The sequence below is a fragment of the Suricata suricatta genome, chromosome 11 (genome assembly GCF_006229205.1).
Source record: "Suricata suricatta isolate VVHF042 chromosome 11, meerkat_22Aug2017_6uvM2_HiC, whole genome shotgun sequence".
NCBI lineage: Eukaryota > Metazoa > Chordata > Mammalia > Carnivora > Herpestidae > Suricata > Suricata suricatta.
Genome location: NC_043710.1, coordinates 16,503,479 through 16,517,847, shown reverse-complemented (window position 1 = coordinate 16,517,847; position 14,369 = coordinate 16,503,479). Strand labels below are relative to the sequence as shown.

The 14,369-nt window shown below is 52.9% G+C and overlaps 1 protein-coding gene and 1 pseudogene across 3 annotated transcripts in view; one reads left to right on the top strand and one right to left on the bottom strand.

Annotated features, from left to right (window-relative positions):
- Positions 1–14,369, top strand: part of DGKZ (diacylglycerol kinase zeta) — a 32,801-nt gene that overhangs the window by 1,840 nt on the left and 16,592 nt on the right. For 2 of the 3 annotated variants that reach the window (XM_029957713.1, XM_029957712.1), the window contains exon 1: positions 7–188. The exons of the other annotated variant lie outside the window; for it this stretch is intronic. In XM_029957713.1, the coding sequence (XP_029813573.1) occupies positions 28–188 (161 nt within the window). In that variant the 5' untranslated portion in view covers positions 7–27. Of the gene's footprint in view, positions 1–6; positions 189–14,369 lie in introns of those variants that run through there. 3 annotated transcript variants of the gene reach the window in all.
- Positions 8,995–9,400, bottom strand: LOC115307068 (annotated as a pseudogene).

The window sequence follows — 14,369 nt, the reverse complement described above, 5'->3', positions numbered from 1 at the left end:
CCCGCCGCCGGCCGGGGCTAGGGCCGGATGGAGCCGCGGGACGGCAGCCCCGAGGCCCGGAGCAGCGACTCGGAGTCGGCCTCCGCCTCGTCCAGCGGCTCCGAGCGCGACGCCGGTCCCGAGCCGGACAAGGCGCCACGGCGCCTCAACAAGCGGCGCTTCCCAGGGCTGCGGCTCTTCGGGCACAGGTGAGCGCGGTGGCGGCGGGGTGAGCGCGGTGGCACCGGGCGGATTCCGCGCCTGGCACCGGCAAGGCGCCCTTCAGCCGTCTCGGGACTGACACCGAGTGGAGCTCTCCCCCGGGCACCGGCGGTACGGGTTGCCGTGGGTTTGCTCCGCGTCGGGTCATCCCTCAGCGTCCCGGGACTGGCGCCGAATAGAGGTCAGTCCCAGGCACCGGCAGCTTAGCTTGCCTCTGTGGTACCGAGGCAGGGTCAGCTTCCAATTTGCTTGCAGGGAGAGAGAAGCACCTAAACCCCATGGCACCAGCGGGTAGGGCCCCCATGACTGGTCACTCACTCCTGGCTGGCACTGAGGACCAGGGCCCCCTCTGAGCCTACTGGCCACACTGAGGCGAGGGGTCCCGCCACCACCCTCCATTGCCTACCATCACTGCATGACATCTGCAGAACATGGCCTCTGTTGCTGCTGTCACAACACATGGCTGTCCCAGAGCCCTGGTCACTGACCTAATTGCTCATCACTTTAAGCCTCTCTTTGGGATTGGGGGTGCCTGGCCACCTGTTCTATATCGCTGTTAGTGGAGAGACCCCAGCCTCCACCTCTGCTAGGTAGTAGGCATCTCTCCCCCTACCCCCTTCCAGCCCTTGCTGGGAAAGGGATGGATGAGGTGAGCTGCAGTCTGGAATCTGTGCTGGCTGTCCAGCCCGCAGCCTGCCTCCTCCACCAGCATGCCAAATGTCATCAGCAGAGCTTGGGACCAGGACTCTGGTGAGGAACGGGGGGGAGGGTGTGGAAAGATTGAGTGCAGGCAGCTCATGGCATGTGTACCCGTGTTGGCTAGGATCCGCTTCCTGCCAGGCAGCGCGGGTGTAAGATGAGGGCAGGTGGAGCCCCGTGAGTATCCCACCTGGCTCCCTGGGCTTTTTCTCGGCTGATTCCTGCCCTTCTCCAGTGGCCCGGGAGCTTGCAGCCAATTAGCTAAGGACCCCAGAGCTAGCTCAGGCTGGACTCTGATCACTTGGAGCCTGCCCAAAGCCTTCCTCTCACTTTTCTTCTTTGGTTGCCTAGGCTTCTAGGCATTCAGCACAACCCCCTCTCCGAGCTTTGCCCTGATTTTTCCCAGGGTAGACTTTACCCACCAATAACGTGGACGGCTTTCTCCTGTTGTGTAGGTTGGCGTCCCTGTAATGCTGACCTATGCCCTGTGCCAGCCTTCCCCTGGCGAGGGCCCTGCTCTCTGTATCTGTGTCACCAAGCACACCTGGAGATCAGGATTCTCACCCTGGCAGATGGAGCTTCATGGGCTCTTGTGAGGCCGCATAGGCTTCAGTGTCCTATAAAGGGGAAGGGGGCAAGGCTTCTAGTACCTCTGTTTTGTCACCCACAGCCCTACAAGATGGAGCAGTTTACACCCAGCTCTGCAGGATGTAGCCTTCAGTGTTCGAAGGCTCCGGAGGAGGAGGGAGGGGCTCCACCAGAGGCTTCCTGTCCCTGCCCACAGGGTACCAAGTGTTGAGCTCTTGTGACCTGTGGCCATGCCCCTTCTTGAAGGGTACAGGTTTGTGCATGTAGAGGTGAACCTCAGGCACATTCAGGAGGAAGACCAAGAAGCAAGAGAACCAACAGATACCTTTACATAATTCTCTAAAATAAGCAGTATAGGTGTTATTTTCCCATTTTTATAGATGAGGAAAAACACAGGCTTAAAGAGATAAGAAGTTTGCCCAGAGTCACATAGCAAGTAAGAATTGTAACTCTAGTCCAGAATCCTTTCTCTGTACCAGGTTCCTGAACAAAACATCACAATGACCCGGGGAGCTTTAGGAAATTCAGATTCCTAGATCTTATCCTTAGCACGCCTGACTCATCAGGTCTGGAGGTTGGGCCTGCGTGTTTTTTAAAGCTTCTCAAGTGTTTCTAATGTGCTACCAAGTTTGAGAACCACAGTATTACATCACTCTGGGAATGGTAAGTGATCTGATAGGTTGCTTCATGAGAAGAAAATCAGACCACCTCTGCAAGCATGTAAGGACTGTGTCTGCGTCGTAGCACTGTGCTAGGGCAGTGGGGCGTTCAGAAATGAACATATTTGGAAAACACAGTAGAGTCAGGGAGAGGGCAGGGGAGGCAAAGACCTCCTTCATGGTCCCGGGAACTCCTGAGAATCAGATGCCACTGGGGCTGACCCCCACCCCTTGCTTTGATTGGAGGGAGGGGACATTTGAAAGAGTGCACTTGCCTCGGGCACGGCCCCTTTAATATTTTTTATCTGACCCAGCCACCTTCACCGCAGCCGGCGCCCCCGTCTTTTCCAGAGGCTCCCTGCTCATCCTTAACCAGACTCTTGTGCTTCTCACTCGGCTTCCACTCTCTCCATTCACCCCATCCTATTCCTCTCCCATCCCGTACACACCTTAGAGCTTGGGGCTGAGGGACCTGAGAAGGGAATTGTCAGTGGCTGGAAGGGAGGACTGAGGATAACGAACAGATTGTTGGTGACTGCTAAAGCTAGGCTGGGAATTCTGCGTTCAGATCTTGGCTCATGGGTTGAGTTCTATAATCGGCATGTGCTGTGCGCTTGGGAGGGGTAGTGGCAGTACATGGGCTGCGTGCTCCTCCTCTCTGATCTGGTCAGGTACAACACGTCTCTGAATGGCAGTCTCTTTTGGATCTTCCTGAAAGAGGCTTTTCCTTGAAGCCCGTCTAGGGCCCCCACAACTGGCCTCACCCTCTTGAAATCTGGGGAGCAGTAAGAATCCCTTCTCTCTCAGCACAGTAAGACAAAAAGCTAGGCCATGACCCTCCCAAGCTCCATCCCACCTTATGGGTCCTTGCTGGGAGTGATCAGCCCCTCCTGGAAGAGGAGGCATAGACCCTGCCCTAATCCCAGGGCATGTGGGCTTTCCTCTGTCCTTACCCTTCAGATCCTATTGACCTATGTGGTGGTCAGTCAGAAGTGAGAGGGAAATGGACTCTGTCTCCTCCTGCCCTTCCACAGCCCACCTGGAGAGAGGACTCACTTATCCTCTGGCCTGGTCCCAGCAGCCTGACCCTGGGCAGGTCAGGCAGCTTGTGGATTAACTGGTTTTGCACCCCAGGGGCATCAGAAATTACCTGGCACCTCTCACACCTAGACATAAGGAGCCTGGGCCTCCAGAGCCCCTGGGAGCCTGAGCATTGGCTCTGCCAATGTCATCCATTCCCAGAGGGCAGGAAACACACCTGTGGAACAAGTTTGAGACAATAGGTCCCATTCAGAGGTGATGCCACATGGCCGCGGGTGAGCACGGTCCGGTCCGGAAGTCCAGACTGGGAGAGGGTGTCCGTCGGGCTGCCTGAGCTGGAGTTGGGCTAGTTTCGCAGTGGTTGGGGAGGCACTTATTGAGGAATGCCTTGTGCAGAGGCGAGGACCCCTGTCTGTGGCGCCAGGATGTCTGGGAGCGAAGGAGCCTATTTGAGTTATTCCTCTTACTCAGGCTGATGCTGGGGGTGGCCCAGGTGCCCAGGGGACCAGGTGCAAGCTGGAGTTCCTGGGTTCCTACCAGTTTAAGAAGAAAAAGGGACCCTAGTGGCTGAGCTGTGCCCACCCACCATGCCATTGTGGCTTCAACAAAGATTGGGAACAGGAGAGTCTTTTTCCGCTGCCCCACGCCCACCACCATCTCTCTGGCTTACAGGTCGGGGGAAGGGATGGGCGACTCTTGTCATTTTCTCTCCTGCCATACTCTCCAAAGGTCAAATCTCAGGATACAGAGCCATTCAGCTGGCAAAAGAGAACAGGAGAGTGGGTGTCCTCCCAGGCAAGGACAGAGGAAGGACTGAATGACCCTCCTCAAAGAAAGCCTAGGTCCTGGGCAGCAGGAGGTAGGGGAAAGAGAGTCAGGCCTGCTCTCCTCGGCTTCCTGGGGCCCTCTCCAGAAGTCACCAGTCATGCCCCCAAGCAGAGAAGCGTGTGAGTGGGCACACTGGCCCCGAGGCTTGGCCTGTTCTGGGCTCCAGGAGAAGCGGAGGTTGGGTCCCTATATCCCTACAAAGGCAAGAGAGAATTTTAAGGTCCAGAAGCCGATGGGCAACTTGGCCTTGCAGTATTTCCATAGTGACACAGGGGGGCGACAGCTACCATTGTGGAGAAGGCGCTGGGAGGGGAGATTCTCCTTCCAGCTAGTCCACTTGTACCAAACACCTGCTTTGGGTGGACTCACAGATACCTCCTACTGGCGAGTTACCTGACACTCTGGCTGCCAGGGCAGAGCCAGTCAGAATGAGGCAGGAGGCAGGCTCGGTTGGAGCTTTCACATCACCTGGCTCAGCCCCTCCCTCTCCCTGAAGATTGAGGCCCAGTGATGTGGCCTTGACTGGGCCAGGGTCTCATAGGTAGCTAGGGCTTACCTGGGACTCCCAACACTGGTCCCCTAACCCCAGTATCATGTCAGTCTGTACCACATCTCAGGAGCCCACAGTCTTTCTTGCTTTGTGAGGAATCCTCATCTGGCACCTTTCCCCCTGCCTCTCTGGAGGCTGCCTCTGCCACCTGAGCGGTTCTGTAAGTCAGCATGGGAGGCAGCACAGATAAGAAGGGGGAACTGCCGCACCTGCATGTAGGCTCACCTGCTCCCCTCGTTCCTGGGCGAGATTAGTGGGTGCGCCTCTGGGTGGCACCAAGCACTCATTTCTTGCTCCCCAGGACCGCCTCCTGTTTCCTTTGTGGAGCCCCTGATGCCCTTAGGGTACCCCCATGGTTCTCAGCATGGACCTGCCTGGCATCCTAGTCACAGTCCTGACGGCAGTTCTGGGTGGGAAGGAGTAGGGCAGCGCAGGGACCAGATGCCCTTGAGGAGCTGTCATTATCCATCTTTCTTTTTTGCCCCTTCCCCAGTTGAGACACCAGGGACATGGTTACGTGGTGGAGAGCACGCTTGAGTGAGGTCTGGGACTCTGTGGCTGAGGGAGAGGAGGGGGAAGCTGAGGACCAGAGCACTCCCGCCCCCCACACCCTCCCCTGCATCCAGGTGAATGGTACGCCAGCTCGTCTTCGGTAGTTAACCGGTGCCAGAAGTCTGTAAATCTGTCCGTTTCATGTAATCCTTACAACAACCTTCTAGTTGATTTTATTCCCATTTTACAGATCAAAAACAAAGGCTCACAGAGGTCAGAGGGTTGGCCAGCTCTCACTGGATCTTTTTACAACACAGGCCGCCCTACTTACTAGCACTCTCTTCTTCTGTTTTATTTTCCCATCCCCAAACTGGCAGAGCCTATAAAGGGGTGTGAGTGCTCTGTGAACTAAGATTTTTGTCTTGTATGGGAGTGGAGTGAGACCCATGAGATGTTCTTCTGCCCCTGGACCCGAAGGGAGAACCACCCCCAGGATCCTGGCTTCAAGGCTGGGTGGGAGGGCCCTTGATGAAGGGACTCTGGGAGTGTGAGGGAGAATGGGTTATAAGAAGGTCGTCAGGTGCTCCCTGGCTGGGTGTGGAGCGGAGGGGCAAGTCTGTGATCTTTCCTCTTGCTTTCAAAATGCAGGTTGTCGAAGACTCAAGAGAAACGTTCAGAGGAACCCGTGATATCGCCCTGAGGTCACTGGGTGGTTTGTGGCCTGTGGCCTGGGGACAGGTGCCTGGGAAGAAAGCACAGTGCACTGGGCTTCATTTGTACTCAGCACCTCACGGTGAGAGGTCTGAAGGGAAATGAAGGGCCCCAGAGCCCTCTCCCTCCCTTCCAGAGACCTCCTCCCCCTTGCTCCTGGCACAGTGCCAGTCCAGAGCTCCCACGTAGAGGCCTCTCCCCTGCCAGGGCTGAGCCTGATCGCAGCACATGCCAAAATAGCTGTCTGGGAGCCTGGGCCTGCACCACCCACGCCCCGGCATCAGCATCTCGCGGGTTAGCAGCTCGCCTGGCTCTCCGCCCCCCCTTCCCCGGCTTGCTGACATTTTACTAAGGCGGGGGTGGTTGTGAAAGGGAGCAAGCTGGTTCCTGCTCCCCGGCCCACACAGACACCCCACTGACACAGCCCGCCACCCGCTCACGCTCCTCTGGAAGGCACCCTCTGGGGGCAGACCTTCCGGCCCCACAGACATGGGTCTCCTGTGATGAGACAGTGACAAGGACACAGCTGGGGTTCCATGCCACTGCTAAGACCTGTCCATGGAAGACCCAGGGTGACCTGAGGGAGCTGTGTTTCTTAGAAATTATTTTAAAACTCAGGGCGCCTGGAGGGCTCAGTCAGTTAAGCATTCGACTCTTGATTTTGGCTCAGGTCATGATCTCATGGTTTGTGAGTTCCAGCCCTGTGTTGGGCTTCTGCACTGGCAGTGTGGAGCCTGCTTGGGGTTCTTTGTCTCTGGTCTCCTCTCTCTCTGCCCCTCCCCTGCTCGCTCTTTCTCCCAAAAATAGCTAAATATTTAAAAAATTTTACTCTAGGGGCACCTGGGTTGCTCACTTGGTTAAGCATCTGACTTTGGCTCAGGTCATGATCTCACAGTTTGTGGGTTTGAGCCCCATATCCCACTCTGTGCTGACAGCTCAGGGCCTGGAACCTGCTTTGGATTCTGTGTCTCCCTCTCTCTATGGCCCTCCCCCACTCACACTTGGTCTCTCCTGCTCTCTAGTTCTCAAAATTAAATAAACATTAAAAAATTTTTTTTTTATTTACTCTATTAAAAAATATTTTCAGATTGTTTTAAAAGCACAAATTACTTTACAGTTAGAAAAGGGGGCACCTGGGTGGCTCAGTCAGTAAAGCATCTGACCTCTTGGTTTCAGCTCGGGTCATGATCTCGTGATCATGAGTTCAAGCCCCGCATTGGGCTCAGTGCTATCAGTGCGGAGCCCACTTGACATTTTCTCTCCCCATCTCTCTCTCTTGCCCTCCCCTGCATGTGTTCATTCTCTCTCTCTCTCAAAATAAATTTTTTTAAACACTTAAAAAAAAAAAGTCTACAGAACCCATAGCACCTACCCCGTAGTTTGGTCAGGTCTTATCGTGCGCCATGTTTACTTGAGATAGAGGTGGGGGCCCCAGGTCTCCCTGCTCGGAGGAAACCACAATCCTGAGTTTTTTGATGTTTGCATTCTCATGTCTTTTAAAAATTTTTTCCTGCATAGGCATTTATCCACAGCAACATATAGCACTGTTTTGTGTAGTTTTGCACTCAATTTAAATGGAATACTGTACATCTTCTGAATTTAGGTTTTTCTTTCCATGCGGCTTTAGAGATTTTGGAGATTTCACTGTTTTGAAGCATGAGCTCCGGTGAACCCATTTCGATTCCTATATATGACTCCTTTGCCTAACTGCATGGCAGCCCATTTGCCCAGCGCCCTGGTGATGGACACTCAAGTTGCTGGCAGCATCTGCACCACTGCCAGCAGTCCTTCAGCTGTGCCAGTCCACAGCTCCTTGGGTATGCGGTCCCCGCGCATGCTCAAAGAGTGGTGTGTCTTCCACTTAGACAGTAGTTGCCAAGTTGTGCTCCAGAGTGGTTGTCCTCATTTTTTTAGGCCTCTGGAGTTATTTCCTTTCTTTAAAGTTTTGGTCAGCTGAAAAATGGTCAGTTGACTACGAACAAACTTCCAAGCTCCCGTGAGGAAGATAAGGTGCATTTTATCCCCATTTATCAGATGAGGAAATTGAGGCTCAGGCAGGGTAAGAGACTAAACTTGAGGTCCTGTAGCTGGTCACAGGCGGAACCCCTCTGGACCTCTGAGCCTAAACCCTCACGAAAGTTCTGTCTCCTGCAACCTCTCAAAGAGATTTTAGACACAGCATCTGCCTCAGAGGCAGGAAAAAACCCATGTGTGTGGTGCCTGGAAGCAGGGTGGGGGGGGCGAGGGGGAGCTGGGGCTGACAGCTGATTCTGAGATCTTCTAGGGGGCGGAGGATCGAGCAACACAGACCAAAAGCTCAGAGAGGGAGTTAAATTTTGAATGAGGAATGAGGGGAAATGCTGCTCTGGACAGATGGGAAATGGGGAGCTGCTGCAGATACAGGAGAAGGCAGCAAGATGGACCAGTCACAAGGGAGGAAGGACCTGGGGGCCAGCAGGGGGATGGGAGACTCGGAGTCATATCAGCAGTCCCATCGGGGATCAGTTCCAGTGTGTGCCTCTAAGACACAAGAGCTCAGCCCAAACCAGCAACTCACCCACCCAGGCTGGCAAGAAGGCCACAGGAGCCGGCCAGCCTCTGGGTTGCTGTGCCTGAAGCCCTTTGCTTTCCATTTAATCCATGAGGCTGAGCCTGGGCCATTCACTTTTTCCTGCATTCACTCTTCAAACCATGTTCTGCACGTCTAGACCCTGGGGATGCAATTACAGGCAGTTCACGGTCCCGGGGGCTCACAGCCTGGGAGTGGGGGGATACAGACTTGCAGACTAGCGCTGATGGCTGAGAATAACTGAGAGAGGGCCTGAGCGTGGGAGCAGCTAACCCCCCGGGAGAGGGGGCTGGGAGGATCTTTCCAGCAGAGCCAGTGTCTGAGCCAACTCTGAAAAGATATGAGGAAAAAGATGAGAGAGGTCACTAAGCAGAAGAGGGGAATAGTATTCCAGATAGACAACTGGGTGCTAAATGCACAGGCACGGGTAGAGGGATTTCAAGCATGGACCTAGAGCAGGGTCCGAATTCTGCATATTGGGCAACTGTTCTCTTGTAACTACTTCACGGTTTCTAAAAGCAGTTATTGTCCAAAGCTGGAAGAACTTAAGTCTTCTCAGATGAGCATGTGAATGAATGGAGGGAGGTAAACAAAAAATAAAATTTAAAAAGATGAAGTCTGATAGGGGAGCAGCCGGATAAGAAAATCAAAAAAGGAACAGTAATTTAAAGTTTATTCCAGCTATAATGCAGGTTATTCTGACTTTAAGGTAGCATCACATGGCATACTTCTGAGTCCATTCCCGAGATATTCTGTTGTACTTATCTCTGTTTTATAGATCCGTGCAATCTCTGGCACTAGGGGGTCATCTGGGTTTGGATCACATTATCAGTGAACAAATGGATAAAAGAACTTTAGAAATAGTTAAAGCAGGAGACCACTGTGATCTTAGAATATCAAGACAAATGCTGCCATTACTGTTAATATTTGGATGATAAATTCGTGTTGTAAATGCAACCTTAGGTGGTTTGAAGGGGTAGTCCTTAGGAAAATGAATTGATATGGGCTGTCATTAGGTCCCACAATTGTGGCTTGCCAATGAAACATATCATCCCCAACTGGACCTGCAGAACATTGTGCTGGAGGGTCATGGGCCAAATCACTAAGTGCCACTTACTAGCTGTCTGACCGCAGGCAAGTTATCTAATCTCTTTGTGCCTCAGTTTTGTCACCTATAAAAAGGGTTAATAATACGGTTCATTTTTATGAAGTCCAATGGGTTTGTATTTGTAAAATGCTGGTACTGGCACAGAATGAGTTACGTATCTTTTAAATAAAATGTAAAAAGTACAGGAGAGATGGGAGAGGAGGCTGAGAAGCCATTTGAGTGCCAGGTCCAGGGCTTGTATTTTGCCCAGCTGACAGTGGAAGACCAGTTGGGGCTAAGCAGGCACTCTAGAATGAGCTGGGGTGCCTGTGGGAGGACGGCTTGGAGGGATGGCCCTCCAGGAATGGGTCAGCCATTGATTCCACAGAATGTTTCTCCAGTGCTTGCCAGGAACCGACCCTGAGACAGGACTGGGGACAAGAAGGAGAGATGGGGGATGCATCAGCGAGGAGCTCCGAGCTGGGGCCTGAGCCCAGCCCCCAAACACCGGAGCCGTTCCCCTCCCCTCCTTGCCCACCTCCCTCATGCTGGCCAGTCCCGCTGTCCAGGTTTCTTAAGGAAAGCCATGGAGAGCACGCAGTGGGCCATGGTGCCTAGCCCAGAAAGGGGCCTCAGCTGTCCCTCCTCAGGTCCTCTGGAGGAGAGGAAGGTGGCTGCCGAAACAAAGGCTGTTGCCATCCCGTTGTGCCCAACAAAGAGAAGTGGCCTGGGCCAGCCTGGGCCTTGTGGTCAGCCTTTGGGTGCGGTACCCGAGGCGGAGGAAGCCCTTCTCTTCCCTTACGGCTCTCACCCCTCCCCCACGGAATTCCCTGTTCCTTCCTCCTGAGCTGATCAGTGGTAAACACTGGACTCACTGCCAGGCATGCCCAGATGCACTGGAGCTGGTCCCTGGTCCCCAGGAGCTTGTGGCCTGCTGGGTGAGAAGAACAAAGCATGTGCATTTGAAAGAATGACAGCTTCCAGGGGTCCGTTGGCAGAAAAGCCAAATAACGTGGTGTGAAGTTACCAGTGGGAGTAGTGAATTCTTGGCTGGGGCAGCTGTGAGCAGGTGGGATTTCCATGCAAGGTGGGAAGGGGCCAGTATTCTAGGCAGAAGCTCACAGCAGTGAGCTCGGGCACAGCCAGATTGGGGGACAGAGAATATAGGTTGGCTTGGTTAGAGCCCAAGGGTTTGTGTCAGGGCATGGGAGGCTGAGTTAGTGCCCTACTGCAGAGGCCACATTTGCTAGGCCTGAGGACGCAGAATTCATTCTGAACCAGTGGTTCCCGAAGTATGGTCCTGGGGACACCCTAAACCCTGCCAGAGGTTTGTGAGGTCAAAATCGTTTGCATAATAGCACTTTCAGAGCTGCCCTCGTTCACGGCCTTTCACCCTATTGATATTTGTATTGATTGTGCAAAAGCAGTGCCTGGTGTAAAGTGGCTGGAACTTTGGCACAAACCAAGGCAGTCCCAACGCAAACCAGAAGCCATTGTGTTCATCACACTCACAACAACAACAAAAAATGCAGTGAAAAGTATTGATTTTAGAAAGCCCAGGTCCTTCCGTATACATCTTTATTCTATGTGAAGAAATGTGAAGTGAACGTTAAGGCACTTTGGCTGCCAGCTGGACCACGATGGTCGTCTTGAAAAGCTGTTTTGCTGCTGAGTTGTAAGCTGTGCTAGTTAAGATTTTTAAGGAAGACCTTTTCAAGGGTGTTCGGGTAACTCGGTCGGTTTAGCGTCCAACTCCAGCTTTTGGCTCAGGTCATAATCTCATGGTTTGTCAGTTCGAGACCCACGTGCGGCTGGCTCCTCCCTGTTGGCGCAAGATTCTCTCTCTCCCTTTCTCTGCCTTTCCCTTGCTCGTGCTCCCTCTCTCTCTCTCTCAAAAAAACAAAAAACAAAAAACCACCATTTACTTGAAAGAACACCTGACAGACAAAACTCTTCAGACTTGGGTATTTGGCAGACATTTTTTCAAAAATGAATGAAGTGAGCTTGTCACTTCAAAAACATTATCAGGATCTGTTGCTAATGATAAAATTTGTGCCTTTGGAAAGCAAAAATTAGAATTTTAGAAATCTTGTATGCACTGTCTAGAGCCTGACAGCTTCCCAGGACTTAAAGGCTGATGAGACCAGTGGTGATGTTAACAAGCGCAATTTCTTGATGTTGTATAAGGAAATGTGTCAAAATTTGGAAGGTCTGCATAACTCAGTAAAATATATTTTCCAGAGCTTCATGTTACAAAATTCAAAATGCAAGCTAGACCAGTGAAAAGTTCATTGATATGGTTTCAGATTCCACATAGCCACTAACCTTTCAGAAACTACCACTTGTCATATTTTGATGTAGTAGCGGAGAACGTCCATAATTGCCTGAAAAGGCTATTAAAATACTGTTTCCCTTTCTAACTACATGTCAGCGTGAGGCAGAATTTTCTTCATACACTCAACCAAAACAACATACCATGACAGACTGACTGCAGAGGCAGATATAAGAATCCAGCTGTCCAGAAATTAAAGAGATTTGCACAAATTAAAAGTGCCCCTCTTCTAGCTTTTTTTTTTTTTTTTAAATAAAAGTGTGCTGAGATGCCTAGATGGCTCAGTTGGTTAAGCATCCAACTTCAGCTCAGGTCATGATCTCGTGGTTTATGGGTTCGAGCTCTACATCGGGCTCTGTGCTGACAGCTCAGAGCCTGGAGCCTGCTTCTGATTCTGTATCTCCCTCTCTTTCTGCTCCTCCCCCACTGGCACTGTTTCTCTCTCAAAACTAAATAAAAAATTAAAAGAAATTAGAAGTATGTTATTTATGTTAACATTATAATGGGTTTATTGTTTTTAGATAGTTAATATTTTTTAAATTTCTCCCATTTTAATTTCTAATATTGATAAATGGCAATAGTTCTAACCCCCCTAAATCAAACCTTTTTGGGATCTTCAGTAATTTTTAAGAGTGTAAAGGGGTCCTGGGGCCAGGAAGTTTGAGAGCTGCCCCTAGATCCTAGAGAAGCCAGGAGTGTAAGCTGGGGGTGTGGGAGGACGGCATTCTGGACTGGATGAGTGTGATGTGGGCTGACCTCTCCTGGACACACACCAGGGTGGTTCTGACAGACCCCCGCAGCAGGGCTGGGAGACATAGGATTGAGAGTCCCCGCTCAGCCACTCTGAGCTTGGGTCTTCACCGACCTCCAGGACCTCCGCTGCTCTGTTGGTTTAGCTGGAACAGAATTGCTGCCTGTGCAGGAGAATTATAAGCCTCCTGTCTGATAATGCTTGTGAGAAAGTGCTTTGTAAGTTGTGAAAGACTCGACGGATATTTGTGTTTGTGGTTATTTTGACGGGAGCCAGTGATTAGCTATCTCAGATGCTTTCCCCAGCCCCCGGAACACCCGTCCGGGGAGTATGAGAGGGCATCAGGTGGCCTGAAGGAGAGCTCCCCACCCCCCACTTCTGCCTCCCCAGACCTTCTCCAGGAGTCCTTGCAGGCTCCACCGGGTACCAGGGGGAGGGGAGGCTACTGGGCTATTGCTCAGCCTGGCTCTGGGGACTTTGGGAAGAGAAGCCAGGAGGCAGGACTGGTGCGCGTGTGCCCGCCCGCCCACCGGCCGCCTGCTTGCTGCAGGGCCTGGAGCCACCGCTGGGAGAGGAAGTGCAGTTGGTTACCAATCGGGTTATTTTCATAACGGCTGTCTCAGGCTAGCAGGGGGGAGGGTGGTGAGAGGGAGGGGGCAGAAGAGCAGCCACTGCCGCTTGCTCTCCAAACTAGGACTTACTCAGCCAGAGGCCGGCAGCCTGGAGCTGGAGCCAGAGCGGGGGCTCGCCAGCCTACCAGGACCCCAGGTCCCACCTGCTCACCCACCACCCGCCTGCCACCCTGCCTTCCAGATCAGGTCAAAGGGGACTGCCCCCAACCCTTGCCTCCTGCTTCTTCCTTCCTGTGTCTGTCTGGGTGGGTCTGGGGAGGAGCAGATCAGGGTGGGCCCCTGGCACCGGCACCGCCATTCCTGGGTGACACTCTGAAGCTGATGGAAAAGGAAAGGGAAGGGACACAGTAGGCTGGGCTCCTGCCGCCACCAGATCCTGGTGAGGTAAACATTACTGGCCTGCTGGTCTTTACAGGGCAAGCCTGGCCCACCTGCTCCTAGCTGCGCATTTGTTTTGTTTTTTGTTTTGTTTTGTTTTGTTTTGTTTTGTTTTGTTTTGGGCGGGCTCCTCTTAGCAAGTAAGGACCTTGGGAGAGCTGAGATCCTGCATTACTAACCCCCAGCTGTCCCCAGCTCCTTCCCTCTGACCATCCGGGCTGTGAGAGCAGAGCAGCCAGAAGTGGCTTCTGACCAGTAGCCCCCTGGGGAGGCGGCCTTCAGGTCCTAGCCCGGCGGCTGCTGGAAGTGGGGCTGCTGCGCACCATGCTCAGCCTTCACTGAGGAGAGGGGCATGTGGAGCCCTGGCTGAATCCCACGGGGTGCCCTCTGTGAGCACCTCTAGGAACCAGGCCTGCTTGGTTCCAGGGGCAGAGGGCATTTCTTACAGCATGAGCAGTTACCTGGGGGGCTCTGGCCACCAGCTCTGTTCTTCATGCAGTGTGTGGTGGCCACCCTGGGTTCTCCTGCTTCCCTTTCTGGGTTCCCACTCCTGCCATGGGCAGAGACAAACCCCAGGAGATGGCACGATCTGCATGCCCTGTGTCTGCGGTGGGTGTAGGCCCTGCCCGTGCCCCTCCTCTCTGCTGGGTATTGTCAGGTGCTTTACACCATCATCTCTTCAGAGTCTCCCTTAGGCCAGCCTCCTCAACTAGTTGGTGTCATCCCATTTTGCAAATGAGAAAGTTGAGGATCAGAAAGATTAGTTGATCCACCTGGGAAAGCAAGGTGGCCGCAGGCTTCCAAAGCCCTTGGGCTTTTCCACTGGAAACTAGCATGAAGTGAGAGATAGT